General features: G+C 40.8%; 1 protein-coding gene across 4 annotated transcripts in view; it reads left to right on the top strand.

Annotated features, from left to right (window-relative positions):
* Positions 1–17,043, top strand: part of LOC143974432 (multidrug and toxin extrusion protein 1-like) — a 167,902-nt gene that overhangs the window by 100,667 nt on the left and 50,192 nt on the right. For all 4 annotated transcript variants that reach the window (XM_077475843.1, XM_077475824.1, XM_077475815.1 and 1 more), the window contains 4 exons: positions 7,526–7,568; positions 8,410–8,454; positions 11,868–11,965; positions 15,740–15,837. In XM_077475843.1, the coding sequence (XP_077331969.1) occupies positions 7,526–7,568; positions 8,410–8,454; positions 11,868–11,965; positions 15,740–15,837 (284 nt within the window). The remainder of the gene's footprint in view (positions 1–7,525; positions 7,569–8,409; positions 8,455–11,867; positions 11,966–15,739; positions 15,838–17,043) is intronic.

Genomic DNA, 17,043 nt, shown 5'->3' with positions numbered 1-17,043 from the left:
AACGCACTCAGGCCTATGTACCGTAGCACCCTATACCAAGTTACCAGTCCTTATAAGAACTTTTGTGGACCAAGCAGGTTGTGTGTTAGTGATTAGCAGACTGTACGTCAGTCCCTATACCAATGAAGGACTGCTGCAGTATAGGGCAGCGGTCAGCAGTAGTGCACGGCAACCCTATGTATTGTGGACCGATAGCGGTCCTTACAGAACAGCAGACTGTACCGCACCCAAGCCTATGTACCGTAGCACCCTAGACAGACCAAGTTACCAGTCCTGATAAAGAGCTTTGTGGAACAAGTGAGTTGTGAATGATTAGCAGACTGCAGCAGAAGGGCAGCAGTCAAGTATAATATTCTTTCTATATTTGGAAGAAAGAATATTATACGTGTACAAGCCTATTACCGTACCACTGATACCAGTCCTGAAAAGAACCTTTGTGGAACTAATAGTAACAGCAAGTCTTTAAAATTATCCTCACTGCCTGACACACTGCTTCCTGCCTGTCCCTATACAAATTGGCAAAAAAGAGTAGGCTGGAACGATTAGCTGGAACAGCTCTTTTGTGGACCTGATAGTAACAGCTAATGATGATGATGATGATGATGATGAAGAAAGACTAATCTGGCTGAGCTGTCCCTAAAATAGCAGCATACAGCGCTCTGTCCCTTTATCTAAACTGACAAAAGAAACTCAGGCTGCTGACCTAACACCTATACCAGTCCTGAAAAGAACTTTTGTGTACCAAATAGCTAGCGTTTTCTCTGTCCCTACTCCACACAGGATCCTTTCCCTACAGTGACAGAAGAAAGAATGTAAAATGGCCACCGGATCGGGTGTATTTATAGGTTAGGGGGAATGTCCAAGTGTCCATGAGCTGTCATGTCTCAATTGGTTGTCCTGTAACACATGATAAACGTGTCACGAAAGGTTAAAGTTCTTGTATACATTAAACACGTAAGTCCGCCGGGGCGAACGACGGAAAAAGGCGTTCGAACCCGCGGACGGCGAAAGTCGGAAATTCGCCGCGAAACGACCGCCGGGCGAACCGTTCGGCCATCACTACTGTCTAGGTAATGTATCTGTATTGTCTATATGTCTCTTCTCATCTCTAACGTTTTCGACCCCAGGGTTTGTCTTAATACCATGAGTATGTCAATTGTAACCATATCTTCTTTTGCATTAACTAGCTTTGTAGACTGGCAACACTGTAAATGTATTTTCTGTATAAATAAATTAGATCTTCGTATTTTAGCACCATTATCATTCCTTATTGATTTCATGGATTACAGAATCAACCGCATGGTTTGATTCATAAATAGATAAAAGGTTTTAATTCCTTATGTTAAGTATATAAGTGAGGTAGATAAAAATAACCTTGTCACTTAGACTTCGGGAGTATGAGTTTTAACCAACTTATCCGTGCACACTTATTGGACCATATAAAAGTTCTACATATTTGTATACTGCAAAAAACGAAGGCTCCCATCTTTGGAGATCCCGACGGATGACCTGCAATTCCGCGAAGAAGTTTCTATTATAAAGTTCAGTTAAGTCTGTCGGTAGTTGTATTGCTAGATAGGTGATTGCATCTTCTTTCCAATGAAAGGGGAAGTTAGTCTGGCATTGTTCTAGGGAGTGAAACATTCAAAGCGAAAGATTTGGAGTAGTTGATATTTAGGTTTGAAAGAAATTTAAATTGGTGGAGAACTTTCATAAGGTTAGGGAGGACGTCAGTGGGGAAGAAAGAAAAAGCAGAAATGTTATGCCCTTAATATCAGGGTTGGCTCGAATGCAGCAGAGAAGGGGCTCCAGTGTAAGAATGTATAGCAAGAGAGAGAGGGGACACCCCTATCTGATCTCATTATGGATAGAGAAGGAATTTGACAGGGGGCCATTGACTTTCACTCTGGCTCTGAGAGTGGCATACAAGAATAGCATGAAGGCTCTCATAAGTGATCCAGTCCCCAAAGCACTTAAAACTGCCATATAGTCCCAGGCCATGTTGTCAAACACCTTCTCCTCATCCATCTCCAGAAAAAAGCCCTGCTGTTTGTTAGAGGTAAGTCAGTGATGTAAATTCAGGGCTTTGATAGTATTGTTCCTGGCCTATCTGCCAGGGGAAACCCCACTTGATCTAAGCCAACCCAGGCCGAGACATGAAAGGACAAACGGGTCGCTAGGATCTTGGAGAACAACTTGATGTCCACATTAAGAAGGGAAATTGGGCGATAAATGGCCATATTGGTGGGCTCTTTACTGTCTTTGGGAATAACCGAAATAAATACCTCAAGGAGGCTTTCTGAGGTACAGGGTAGAGTGGACAATAAATGGAATGCCTTTAGAAAACTCAAGGCTAAAAAGTCAGAGAATGCTTTGTAGTATTGTGCCGGAAAGCCATCAGGGCCTGGGCATTTTCCCGGTTTTGTAGCTTTCAGTGCCACCTTCCACTCCTCCTCCATCAGAGGAGCCTCTAGAGCCTTTGCATCTGCTACAGATAAGGTAGGAGGGCCATGTTGTCACAGAAATTCACATATCAGCTCTGCATGATTACCCGCTATGGTAGGAACTGACTCGCTAGACTGTAGATTGTAAAGCTTACTATAGAAGCTATGAAATTGGTTAGCAATATCTTTGTTCGCAGAATGGGTCATCCCTGATGCATCCATAACATGGTGGATCGTGGAGGCAAGAGTACATTGCTTTGTGGCCCTGACCAAAAGCCTACCTGGTTTATTCCCCTGCTCGTAGAACAGTTTCTGGGATGAGACATTACGTCAACGTGCCCTTTTGAAAAGTTCTTCTAGTAAGAGTGAACACATTTCCTCCAGATGCTGTCCTATCGTGATCGCCTGTAAACGTTTGTGCTGGGCTTCCAATCTACGAATCTTATCGGAGAGTTCTACTAGTAACTTTCGACTTTACTTGTTTTTTTTATTTCTAGCAGCTATGGAAAGCAGGCGGCCCCGTTTGACACAGTTATGTGCCTCCCTCTTTGTCATGTAAGAAATGTCAGGGGTGCTGTTGTGACGAAAAAAGTCACCAATCTTTTGCTTAATCAATTCCAGGTCACAAGGATCTAAAAGAAGGGATGCATCCATTTTCCAAATCCTAGTGGAGGTGATCCTGTCCACAGAAACCATAATGTCATTGTTACTGGGTGATGGTCCAAAAGCACCATGTTCTCTATAGTAGCACTGTGACGGTATGAAAGGTCTGCTTGCAAAATAAATAGATAGCCCAGTCTCGAATAACGATTAAGTGGGGATGAGAAAAAGGTGTAATCTCAATCTCTCGGATGAAGGGTTCGCCAAGTATTATGTAGTGTAAGAAAGGCTATTTGAAGTTTGATATGAAGAAGTGCAAAAAAGGAGAGAGATGAGGCCCCATTAGAGGTGTCTACAAGAGGATTTAGGGGGACATTAAAGTCACCCCAAGGATTAAGAGGCCATCCCGAAAGAGTGTAAGTTTTATAAAGACATTTCTTAAAAAGGGTACTTTTTTAGGTTTAGGACAGTACACATTTGTGTCAAATGTCCTATTTTTCCAAACCTTTTAGAAAGAGAAACCTACCTTCTGGATCCAATAATTGGTCAGTGACGCGCAAAGCTAGGGATTTGGAAAGTCGAATTGAATCCCCTTCGTCTTGGAGTCCAGGCAGGTAGCATGAGACACCGTGGGGAATGTTCTGTTAGATAGGCGTGGAATAAAACCTGATTTAAAGTGTGTCTCTTGCAAGAAAACCACTTGTGCTCTATGAGGATGTGCTTCTGAAAGAAGGCTGATATGCTTTTCAGGAATATTTAGGTCTTTGGTATTGAGTGAGTAGACTTTGAGAGAGAGAGAGGAGCCGAGCAATTTGAATTAAGAGGCATGATCAAAAATATATGTCGCAGTCCAGGTAAGGCTACTGCGGCCAGTTACCAAAGGCATTGAACGGAGCGGCAGCTGAGGGGAAAGAGAGAGACACACAGAAGAGAGAAGGGAAGAAAACAGAAGGAGGAAAAGAAAATTTGGGGAAGGTGCGCCCTTTAATAGTGGACTCTTAAATCATATACTGTAGGTGGATACAGGCCTGCTAATCCACCTAAGTGGGAGTGAAGGGAAGGAGTGGTTGAGCCGGAGAAATTCAGAGGGGAGCCTGCCTCTCCGATTTGGGATGCGGGTCTAGCACTGACTTGGTCAGAAAGTGTCGACATTCTAGGGATTCCATAAATAAGACCAGCAATCGTAAGGGGGAGAGTATGTCTAAATAAAGGTGGAAGGGCTCAAACTGAGCATGGATTCAATCTGCTCCCTTCCAGCCCCTAGCATAAGGGGAGAAGAGCTGCTCAGTAAGCATACACTGGACTAGCATTTAAATCAGTTCTGTATCAGCATCCAACCAGTCTCGCCATTCTTCAGCAGGATGAAGTCCTCCGCCATAGGGCATGCACCGATATGTGCAAGTCCACAGGTCAGAAGCCTTCTGTGCCTCCAAGTGACACATATATTTTGCAAATGCAGCAAAATAATCAGATTACAGCTTATATCCATAAAACCAGCTATATCTGTGGTATTCCTAGTCATTAGACTAACAAAACTATAACACGGACTAGGGTCACCCCTGTCAGGTGCTCCAATTAGGAAACACCAGGCAAGGGGGGAGTCTCTTAATTTTATATCAAGATATAATATAACAGAAAAGTTATATGTGATTATGTCAGCCTTACTATTCTATACTGGTTTAAGCTCCCTGCAAATTTCTTCCATTTGGAATTTGGGTTAGGCACAGTATGTTTGGATGTTGGTCTCGAATTGTAACCCTGATATACAATGTCAATTGTGGGTGTGTGTGTGTGTGTGTGTGTGTTTGTTGGAATATTCCAACTGTATCTTGTTTACTGTACAATAAGTGCATATGGAAATAAAAGCTGTTTAAGAAAAGAGTGGAACAGATGGATTTGGGTCCCAATGAGGGACTGACTGTCCCCTCAAAGGAAGGAAAGATAGGAATGGTAGTGTTGTGTAAATGTCCCTTGTTATCCTGGGGCCCTAATTCATATGTTTACATTTGTTGTAAACATTTTAAAGTCCTATTTTTCTTAGGAGGAGAAGCCTGTGATTGAAATTGCAGAGAAATATTTTACACCAACATCAAACATCAGTAAATGGGTTTTATTACAAGTGTACCCGGTGTTTTTTTTTATTTATTTTTTTTTTTTATTTATTTTTTTTTTTTTAGAAATAGATCACCCATTAGTCAATAACATATAAGGACCGTAAAGTATCTCGTAATTGTCTGCTAAACAACATTCAGTCTTGATTAGTGTATTTCCTACAAATGACTGTTTCATCAAGCAGTGTGTTTGCAAAAAAACACTTGAAGACAATAGGACAATTGGATATTATAAGATATTTGTCTATGTACTGTAAACTAAACTGGCATATACAGTAAGTCAAACAAAACCATAGAAAATTCCCAGCTAAACTAACCAACCATCCTGAAACCAACCAAATTATCCTGTCTAAGCCCCTGTACACACGGTCGGAGATTTCCACAACCAAATCCGTCAGATTTCGCCTGTCGGATTTTGTCCGTCGGATCTTGTCCGAAACTGTTGCATACACACGGTCGGACAAAGTTGGCGAAAAATCCGATCTTTCAGAACGTGATGACGTAATTTAGTTACGATGGGACTACATTCAGGCTAGTAGCCAATAGCTTTGATGTAGGAATTTGATCTGAGCATGCGTGGCACTTGGTCCGATCAAAATTCTCTACACATGATCGGAGTATGTCCGATCGGCCCAGCTGGTCGGGAAATATTTCCAACATGCTGGAAAATTGGGTCAGACGGATATTCAGACTGAATCAGTCCGATGCATACCACACACAGTCAGATTATCCGACAACACGGTCCGATAGGACACATTCGGACGGATTCTCCGACCGTGTGTACAAGGGCTTACAGTTACAGTTTAGGTTAAAAACAGGGGTTTAGTTTGCACCATGCTGGCTTGATGACACTTCTACAGCAACCAATGAGTCAAATGATACGATTTAATGTGTAGGCCTTGACTAACACTCTGTCATAGAATTGTTACTATGTCCTATATCCTTTTCACCTTTGTGCTGAGCAGATCCCACTCTCCTTATTGGGAAGTAGTTTAGGATTTTTGTTTTTGGTTGTTTTGTTCATGTTTTAAATGTAGACATGAACTCAGACCACTTGGTCTTCCCCCTGCATGGGCAGCAGTTGTATGTGTACTACACTAAGAAAATCAATAAAGATTTAATAAAATAAAAATGTGTTTAGTTTGCACACATTTGCAAATACATGCGTAAGCTGCAGAGCCACTTCACGGCACCCCAGTATTCTCTGCAGTCCTAACTCTATACATTTTGAGAGCCTCCATAGTAGAAGCACATGCATAATAATGGATAGATAGAGGGCAAGTAAGCCTGGAGGAAGCCCACCCCTCCTTTAAGGCACAATGGCACACTGGACACCCAGCACATAGCACAATGGCAGCAAAGGTGTCCAGTGCATCGCCTCGCCAATATTCCAACAGTGCTGACAAATGGCCACTGCCCTACTTTTACTGGCCTTTGCAATAAGGAGCACATTAGGATTGCAGATAATACTGGGGTGCCGTGGAGTGGCTCTGCAGCTTATGCATGTATTTGCAAATGTGTGCAAACTTAACCCCTGTTTTTTAATGCAAACTGTTAGACAGGATAATTCAGTTGCTTGCAGACTGGTTGGTGCATCGCTCTTCCATGTTCTCCTTACTGCAAAGGCCCATTATAGGTGGGGGCAGTGACCATTTGTTTTAACTGTTGGCATACTGGTGATGGGACGCACTGGACAGCTTTGCTGCCATTGTGCTACATGCTGGGTGTCCATAGAACATATGAAGTCTACTGTGACCATGATGTCGACAATAATATAAAAAAGCGTGGAAAAATTAGAGAAAATGGAGAAAATTCTCAGTCTGTGTGGATGCAGGATTAACATAAGCATCGAGTCCCCCTCAGCCTAATGCTAATTAAAAAAAAACCTGGAAGCCTGTATGAAGATTGTGGTAATGTGGTAAAGAATCAGAGGGTGCATCTTTTAATGCCAGCCATAGCTGGTTTCATAGGTTCATGGCTATGGATGGATAGATACTAAATATGAATTCCTAGTAAAATGTCAAAATTATATTTCTATTATATATCCCAAAGGACCTTAGCTACAACTACATGGTAGTTTCTTCATGACACACCTTCATTTAGGCACTAGCTAGCCAACCATTGAACAAAAGCTGATCAGTGTTTAACCAATACCTAGGCTATGCCATTTTCCTTTTTTTTTCTCAAACAATATTACAGTGAATATTCCCTTAATCTGGAAAGTCTATTAATTCCTAAATTAAATGTTAAAAGCTAACGAAATTTTGAGCTACTTTTGAACAAAATTTTTCAAGTCATCAAATGTACTGAGAATTTAAAATCAGCTATGTATGACCAGCTTTAAAATAAACTATTTTTTTTCTCCTATAGATTGACACAGATCTATGTATTAATATTCATTCCAGCCCTTCCGGTAAGTCTAACCATATCTGTTTCCAATTGTCCAAGGATTATTATATTGTGCAAGTCTGCCAGAAATCAATTTTGCATCTAAATTTAAAAAAATTCTCACAAAAAATACTTAATTTGGGATTTCATTTTAATAATTTTTTCCCTACCTTTGTTCATGTTTTCTTTCCCTGCACTGTACACATTCTGTACTTTGACCTCTGCACCTCCCTCATTCCACCACTCCCCTCTGTACCCCCCATTATATTACTTACATTTGTACCCCCATTTATTTACTCTGTACCTAACATTCCACCTTTTCCACCTCCCTATTCCACCACTCGCCTTTGTACCCCCCATCCCACCTGAGATGTGTACAAACCTGGTGGCCAACTACAAGAAATGTCTGACCTCTGTGATTGCCAACAAGTGTTTTGCCACCAAGTACTAAGTCATGTTTTGTAAAGAGTTCAAATACTTATTTCACGCATTAAAATGCAAAACATTTTATAACTTTTTTGAAAAGGGTTTTTCTGGATTTTTTTGTTGTTCTGTCTCTCACTATTAAAATAAACCTACCATTAACATTATAGATGGATCATTTCTTTGTCAGTGGGCAAACATACAAAATCAGCAGGGGATCAAATACTTTTTCCCTCACTGTAGGCATATGACACACCTCCTTCCACTCCCCCTTAAAGGAGAATTATACAAAAAAAAAAATCTAATTAACCCACAACCTACAATTGCTTTAGTTTACTATTCCTGGCATTTGACATTTACAGATACAGCAATTTAGAAATTGGATGAAAGGTGTAGCATACTTCCCATGTGCATTAATGTTGTTTATTTTTTATTTTTTTTAGGCTTCATTTCTTTATCAACTACAAGCCAAATATTTGCAAAACCAGGTACCAAATCCAACAGAGACTGTGAATCCACAAAAATGCAGAATAGTTGTACTTGTGTTTTAATCAATATTACATCCAAAGCCTATTGTCGAGTTGTACTACAGTAACATCTACAGGTTATTAAATAAGCACAAGCCAGAATTCTGAGTCAGCTATGCTAAAGACATTTCAGCTTTTATAGGTAAATCTTTTAATAGTGCATTACATTTCTCTAGGGGATGGAAAAGTACTTTTACTTACCTGGTGCTCCATCATGCTCTGATGGTGAGCTGTCCCTCGGCAGCATCCTGATCAGTTCAGAGCTATGACATCAGGACCTTAGACCGCTAGAGCATGGAGAGAAAAGGCTGTAGGGGCCATCTAGTTATGTAGACCAGCCTGCAGGAACCGAGGGTTTGGAAAGTAAATCTACTTTTCCATGCCCCCTAAAAATAAAAAAGGGGTTAACCTAAATGGACTTTGCTCGGACGTCTGTTTGAGCTTCAGGTCCTCCATGGCAAATCTAGGGGCCTTTTGGTTTTCCTACCTTCAGCTACAGAGCTACTGCCACTCAATCCTGCTCAAGACCGCTATATATCGATTCCTCACTTTATTTGAGCAACTCTGTACTTCCACTTCACCTCCTGAATGACTCATCTCCAAGATATATTCCTTACTATCTTCGAACCTATCCTCTGGCCTCCCTCCTTACACCGATAAATGGGCTGCTTTGGGCATCCGCACTTAGATGATAATTGGCGGCAAATTTTTCTCAACACTCACAAACTATCCATGTCGTGGTCCTCCCAAGAACATAACTTTAAATTGCTTTTGAGATAGGACCCCACCCCTACTAGACTACACTCCATTTACCCGTTCCACTTGGATGCTTGTTCCTGGAAATCTCATCCTTATCTGGTGGGCTTGTCTTCCCATTCACAAGCTTTGGAACTCGGTCTTTACCCTCTACAATTTAGTTGTCCAAGAGTCGATCGCTAACACCCCTGAACTCGCCCTTCTTAATTTAACTGATCAGATGTGATCAATTTTCAGTGATTGACACCATAGTTGTAGACTCTATAACTGTCACAAAGACCAAATAATATACACTAATCTGAGTTATTTTTACCAAAGATATGTAGCAGTATAAATTTTGGCCAAAATTTATGAAGAAAAATGACTAATTAGCAAACTTTTATGACAGAAACAAAGAAAAAAACACTTTTTCTAAAAATGCACGGTCTTTTTTTATTTATAGCACAAACAATAAAAAACCCACTAGTGATTAAATACCACAAAAAGAAATCTCTATTTGTGTGAAAAAAGGACGCAAGTTTCACATGGGTACAGTGTTGCATGACAGAGTAATTGTTATTCAAACTGTAAGAGAGCTGAAAGCTGAAAATTGGTCTGGGCAGGAAGAAAAAGTCAGATCAGATTATGTTTTCGGAAAATCCGATCGTGTGTGGGCTCTATCGGACTTTTTCGACGCACATAGTTTGAGAGCAGGACCTAAAATTTTCCGACAAAAATATCCGACCGCATAAAGTGCCATGCATGCTCAGAATAAACTAGGAGACGAAAGCTATTGGCCACTGGCCCGTTTATAGTCCCGACTTACGCGTTGTACGTCACCTCGTTCAGAACGATCGGATTTTCCGATAGCTTTGTGCAACCGTGTGTATGCAACACAAGTTTTGCACAAAATCCGTCAGAAAAAATCCGACGGATTTTGTGGTCGGAATGTTCGACCGTGTCTACAGGGCATTAGAGTACCTGTCACTGCACAACAAGAGCTCCTGATATATATATATATATATATATATATATATATATATATACACACACAGTGCCTTGCGAAAGTATTCGGACCCCTTGAACTTTTCAACCTTTTGCCCCATTTCAGGCTTCAAACATAAAGATATACAATTTTTATTTTTTGGGAAGAATCACCAACAAGTGGGACACAATTGTGAAGTGGAACGAAATCTATTGGATTTTTGAAACTTTTTTAACTAATAAAAAAATGAAAAGTGGGGCGTGCAAAATTATTCGGCCCCCTTGCGTTAATACTTTGTAGAGCCACCCTTTGCAGCGATTACAGCTGCAAGTCACTTGAGGTATGTCTCTATCAGTTTTGCACATCGAGAGACTGAAATTCTTGCCCATTCTTCCTTGCAAAACAGCTCGAGCTCAGTGAGGTTGGATGGAGAGCGTTTGTGAACAGCAGTTTTCAGCTCTTTCCACAGATTCTCGATTGGATTCAGGTCTGGACTTTGACTTGGCCATTCTAACACCTGGATACGTTTATTTGTGAACCATTCCTTTGTAGATTTTGCTGTATGTTTGGGATCATTGTCTTGTTGGAAGATAAATCTCCGTCCCAGTTTCAGGTCTTTTGCAGACTCCAACAGGTTTTTATCCAGAATGGTCCTGTATTTGGCTGCATCTATCTTCCTTCCCCTCAATTTTAACCATCTTCCCTGTCCCTGCTGAAGAAAAGCAGGCCCAAACCATGATGCTGCCACCACCATGTTTGACAGTGGGGATGGTGTGTTGAGGGTGATGAGCTGTGTTGCTTTTACGCCAAACATATCGTTTTGCATTGTGGGCAAAAAGTTCGATTTTGGTTTCATCTGACCAGAGTACCTTCTTCCACATGTTTGGTGTGTCTCCCAGGTGGCTTGTGGCAAATTTTAGACAAGACTTTTTATGGATATCTTTGAGAAATGGCTTTCTTCTTGCCACTCTTCCATAAAGGCCAGATTTGTGCAGTGTACGACTGATTGTTGTCCTATGGACAGACACTCCCACCTCAGCTGTAGTTCTCTGCAGTTCATCCAGAGTGATCATGGGCCTCTTGGCTGCATCTCTGATCAGTCTTCTCCTTGTCTGAGCTGAAAGTTTAGAGGGACGGCCAGGTCTTGGTAGATTTGAAGTGGTCTGATACTCCTTCCATTTCAAAATGATCGCTTGCACAATGCTCCTTGGGATGTTTAAAGCTTGGGAAATCTTTTTGTATCCAAATCCAGCTTTAAACTTCTCCACAACAGTATTACAGACCTGCCTGGTGTGTTCCTTGGTCTTTATGATGCTCTCTGCGCTTTCAACAGAACCCTGAGACTATCACAGAGCAGGTGCATTTATACAGAGACTTGATTACACACAGGTGGATTCTATTCATCACCATCAGTCATTTAGGACAACATTGGATCATTCAGAGATCCTTGCTGAACTTCTGGAGTGAGTTTGCTGCACTGAAAGTAAAGGGGCCGAATAATTTTGCACGCACCACTTTTCAGTTTTCTATTTGCTAAAAAAGTTTAAAATATCCAATAGATTTCGTTCCACTTCACAATTGTAATTATGTACACATAATATTATATACACAGGATCTTTTGTATTCATATGCTAACAGATTTTGTTACTTACAGGGAATAATATTTCCTCAAGTGCTAACTGGATTGATAGCAAATATCTTCAATGCACTTATCAATTACCTTTTCTTGTACGTGCTTGGCTTGGGAGTCATGTAAGTTCCTCTGTTAAAACTGTTACATTTACATTATTATTTTTATTATTGGTTTATTGTTTTTTTTTTTTTTAAATCATGCCGTGCATATAGTGCTTTAATTTCCTATGGTGTTGTAGAAAGTGAAGGGGTCCATAAATGACTCCACAAAATGAGCAATCAGGCAGATAGAAGCATTGTTTTACAAGTTTAAGCCCTTGTACACACGGTCGGACATTCCGACGGAAAATGTCCGATCGGACTGTGTTGTCGGATAATCCGACCGTGTGTGGGCTCCATCGGACTATTTCCGTCAGAATATCCGACGGACAAAGTTTTAGAGCTGGGCTATAAAACTTTCCGACAACCTGATCCGATCGGACTTTGTGCGATTGTGTGTAGAGAATTACGATCGGACAAAGGGCCACGCATGCTCAGATCAAATTCCTAGACCAAAGCTATTGGCTACTAGCCTGAACGTAGTCCCGTCATAACTAAATAACGTCATCACGTTACGAACGTTCGGATTTTCAGACAACTTTGTCCGACCGTGTGTACGCAACACCAGTTTCGGACAAAATCCACACGGATTTTGTTGTCGGAATGTCTGACCGTGTGTACAAGGGCTAAGAGCTAAGGAATCCAAAGGAAATTATGAAGGCTTACGTTGCTGATCTCTTTATGAAAATGCTAGTTGCCTGGCTGACATGCTGACCCAATGATCACTGACTCAGATGGAGTTTGCAGCTCAGAAATTCTGAGTTAATTTGCTTGTTTCAATGCAGTGATTCAAAGCCAATGGCAGCCAGGTAAATAGTATTTTCAGAATCCCCTATTATTCTACCAGCCCAGGTTTTCTTTATGATCACAGCAGTCTTGATGACCAGGTCTAGGTGACTGTACACTAACTGTTTGCAAGAACATCTCACTACATGTGTGTGGCACTGTACTACTGGTCGGTCTAACAGGGAAAATGGAGGTCTTGCTGAATACAGTGCTTGGAGGAAGGATGGGCAGCCACTAATATGAATATGTATTGTAATGAATTATATTACATTGTATTTAATTATAAGTATTGCATTATTGTGCAATTCATTATATTCTACAGTATGTCATGTTTTGTGTTCAAACTATGTGTAAAGTATCCTATAAAATATCCTATTAGATACTTGTGATGACCTATTTTGGATTAGGTTGGATTATTATAGCAGGATATATGTTTATAATATATTATTTTATAAATGTTTTCTTTGTGGCAGTAGTCTGGTGTTTGTGGAGAACAAATATGTTTTATGTGGACAATATCCCGCATGTTAAGGCATCCCCCAAAACTTAACCCTCTCCTACCTAGTGGTTAACCCAAAAAGTCTATAATACTTCTGTACTAGTACTACCAAGATTTAAAGTTGAAAGTGTAAAGTTCCTGCTGCCAAAATAACTAGATCCACATATTATTTAGTATTATATTACATATATAAAAATACATTTGCCTGCCAATAATTTGGGAGCCTACAGTGCCTTGAAAAAGTATTCACACCCCTTGAAATTTTCCACATTTTGTCATGTTACAACTAAACATGTAAATATATTTTATTGGAATTTTATGTGATAGACCAACACAAAGTGGCACAGAGTTGTGAAGTGGAAGGAAAATTATAAAAATGTGTGGTGTGCATTTGTATTCCACCCCCCTGGGTTAATACCTTGTAGAACCACCTTTCTCTGCAATTACAGCTGCAAGTCTTTTTGGGGATGTCTCTACCAGCTTTGCACATCTAGACAGTGACATTTTTGGCCATTCTTCTTTGCAAAATAGCTCAAGCTCTGTTATATTGGGTGTAGACCGTCTGTGAACAGCAATTTTCAAGTCTTGCCACATATTCTCAATTGGATTTAGGTCTGGACTTTGACTGGGCCATTCTAACACATGAATATGCTTTGATCTAAACCATTCCATTGTAGCTCTGGCTGTATGTTTAGGCTCTTTGTCCTACGGGAAGGTGAACCCCCAGTCTCAAGTCTTTTGCAGACTCTAAGCCCTTGTACACACGGTCGGACATTCCGACAACAAAATCTTTTGGATTTTGTCTGACGGATTTTGTCCGAAACCTATGTTGCATACACATGGTCGGACAAAGTTGTCGGAAAATCCGATCGTTCGTAACGTGATGACGTAAATTAATTACGACGGGACTACGTTCAGGCTAGTAGCCAATAGCTTTGGTCTAGGAATTTGATCTGAGCATGCGTGGCACTTTGTCCCATCGGAATTCTCTACAAACGATCGGAGAAAGTCCGATCGGATCATGTTGTCGGAAAATTTTATAGCCCAGCTCTAAAACTTTGTCGGTCGGATATTCCGACGGAAACAGTCCGATGGAGCCCACACACGGTCGGTTTCTCCGACAACACGGTCCGTTCGGACATTTTCCGTCGGAATGTCCGACCGTGTGTACAAGGGCTGACAGGTTTTCTTCTAAGATTGCCCTGTATTTGGCTCCAACCATCTTCCCATCAACTCTGACCAGCTTCGCTGTCACTGCTGAAGAAATGCATACCCAGAACATGATGTTGCCACCAGCATGTTTCACAGTGGGGATGGGGTATTCAGGGTGATGTGCAATCTTAGTTTTTTACCACATATAATGTCTTACTTTTAGGCAAAAAAGTTCAATTTTGGTCTCCTCTGATCAGTGCGAGTGCACCTTCTTCCTCATGTTTGCTGTGTCCCCCACATTGCTTCTCACAAACTGCAAACAGGACTTCTTATGGCTTTCTTTCAACAATGGCTTTCTTCGTGCCAGTCTTCCATAAAGGTCAGATTTGTGGAGAGCACGACTAATAGTTGTCCTGTGGACAGATTCTCCCACCTGATCTGTGGATCTCTGCAGCTCCTCCAGAGTTACCATGGGCCTCTTGGCTGATTCTCTGATTAATGCTCTCCTTTCCCAGCCTGTCAGTTTAGATGGACGGCCATGTCTTGATAGGTTTGCAGTTGTGCCATACTCTTTCCCATTTTCGGATGATGGATTGAACAGTACTCTGAGAGATGTTCAAAGCTTGGGATATTTTTTATAACCTAACCCTGCTATGAACTTTTTTACAACTTCATCCCTGACCTGTCTGGTGTGTTCCTTGGCCTTCACGATGCTGTTTCTTCACTAAGGTCTTCTAACAAACCTCTGGGGACTTCTCAGAACAGCTATATTTATACTGATATTAAACTACACACAGGTGGACTCTATTTACGAATTAGATGACTTCTGAAGCCAATTAGTTCCAAAAGATTTTAGTTAGGGGTATCAGAGTAAAGGGGGCTGAATAAAAATGCACGTCACACTTTTCATATATTTATTTGTAAAAAAACTTGCTAAACCATTTATTTTGATTTTCCTTCCACTTCACAATTATGTGCCACTATCACATAAAATCCCAATAACATACATACACGGTTTTGGTTGAAACATGACAAAATGTGGAAAATTTGAAGGTACATGAATACTTTTTCAAGGCACTGTAAGTGGTATTTCACTTAAACATGGGTTATTTTATCAGGTAAACCATTGAATCAAGACACGATTGGTGATGATCATGGCCCATGCGTGTTAAAACTTTTAGTATTAGGTGTAAAATGTCCTACCTACTTCATAGATCCTACTATATATACAGTATACAGTTACAAAAAGAACTTTAGGAAAGCAACGATGTAAACTATATTGGTTCTAGTCATTTGTGATAGCAGACCTGTATCATACATCTAAGAAGCAGTGAACATTTCCTTGTTTCTATCCCCAGGGGCTCGGCATGGGCCAATACCATCTCTCAGTATGTCCAGGCCATTCTCCTCTTTTTCTACATAGTGTGGAGGAAACTTTACGTGGACACCTGGGGAGGTACCGACCACAAGACCTTATCACATGTTACCTGTAACATCTAACCATCATTTGGATATTTCTAATGCAGTTTTAGTGGAGATCCAGGTTGTGTACAGAACACCCCCCCCTCCCCGGAAATCTTACTTCCGGTTTGTCTGATTGACGCACTGCCTTTCCTAAAGGTCTGCACAGAGCCTGAAATAAAATTTCACCAATCCCCAGCTCTGCCTAAAGCTTTGCTGCACTGAGGCTTTTAATATACAGCAAGTGAGGTACTGGACAAGGGTACTGCATATCTTGGGACTTTCTTTTTTTTGCAACACTGGAGCTAGTTGTAATTATAGCAAGTAGATCATCTGTTTAGAGAAGTTGCTGCGGTAGCTTGGCTCAGCATCCAGAGATCACAAGCAAGTTATAATTTGCAATCCTATTTTTTTTTTAAATGCCAGCAGTGTACCTGGGGGGGGGGGGGGGGGGTGAAGCCACTCTGTGTGACAACTAGGAAGCTTCTCTCCATATGTCTGCATAACTCTGAAAGCTGTGGGGCTTGGGTGTATTTAAAGTGGAAAACTCCTTTAAAGTAAAACTAAAGGCAAAACTTTTTTTATTTTTTATTTTTTTTTCATTTTGGATAAAGTAAGTTACTAAAATAAATATCCGGGCATTTTCTATAATATCACCTCCTTGCACCTTCAATTAAGGTTTTTTCCATCAAACAGATTAAAACCAGCCATAGATGGAACTGCTGAACCGGATAAGATTCGATCCATCTATGGGCAGGCTTGTTCTACCCATGTCAACCAGCCTGTCGGTTCCTTTACGTGCGTTTACTGCTATAGCCGCTAGCAGTATTGTGTCCTGCCGGCTGGGAAGGCTCCCTGTCAAAAGAACACAATAGTGCTGTGGGAGCAATTCCCACATAAACACTAACTGTGTTGATGGAGGAATCAAGCCATTTTCTTTCCTTCCACCATAATCTTTGGGATGCCTAAATCAAACTTCAACCCTTTTTATTTATTTTTTTGTAGCACAGGTGTCTTTGGTTAATTTTCCCTTTGCATGTTCTTAAAGTGTATGTGCAATTTTCTTATCATAACCCAAAAACATACTAGTGCTATTTGGCTTCTTAACTGTCTTTTGTCAGAATTTCCTTCTCTGCTATGGTTGGTTACAAGTGCCTGCTGAGAAAGGAAGAGTGCTGATGTAGTTAAAAATCTGCTAGGG

Source organism: Lithobates pipiens, unplaced genomic scaffold (assembly GCF_037356315.1).
Source record: "Lithobates pipiens isolate NorthernLeopardFrog02 unplaced genomic scaffold, aLitPip1_a1.2 Scaffold_1, whole genome shotgun sequence".
Taxonomy (NCBI): Eukaryota; Metazoa; Chordata; class Amphibia; order Anura; family Ranidae; genus Lithobates; species Lithobates pipiens.
Note: the sequence above shows the minus strand (reverse complement) of the source record. Positions and strands in the feature narration are given on the sequence as shown.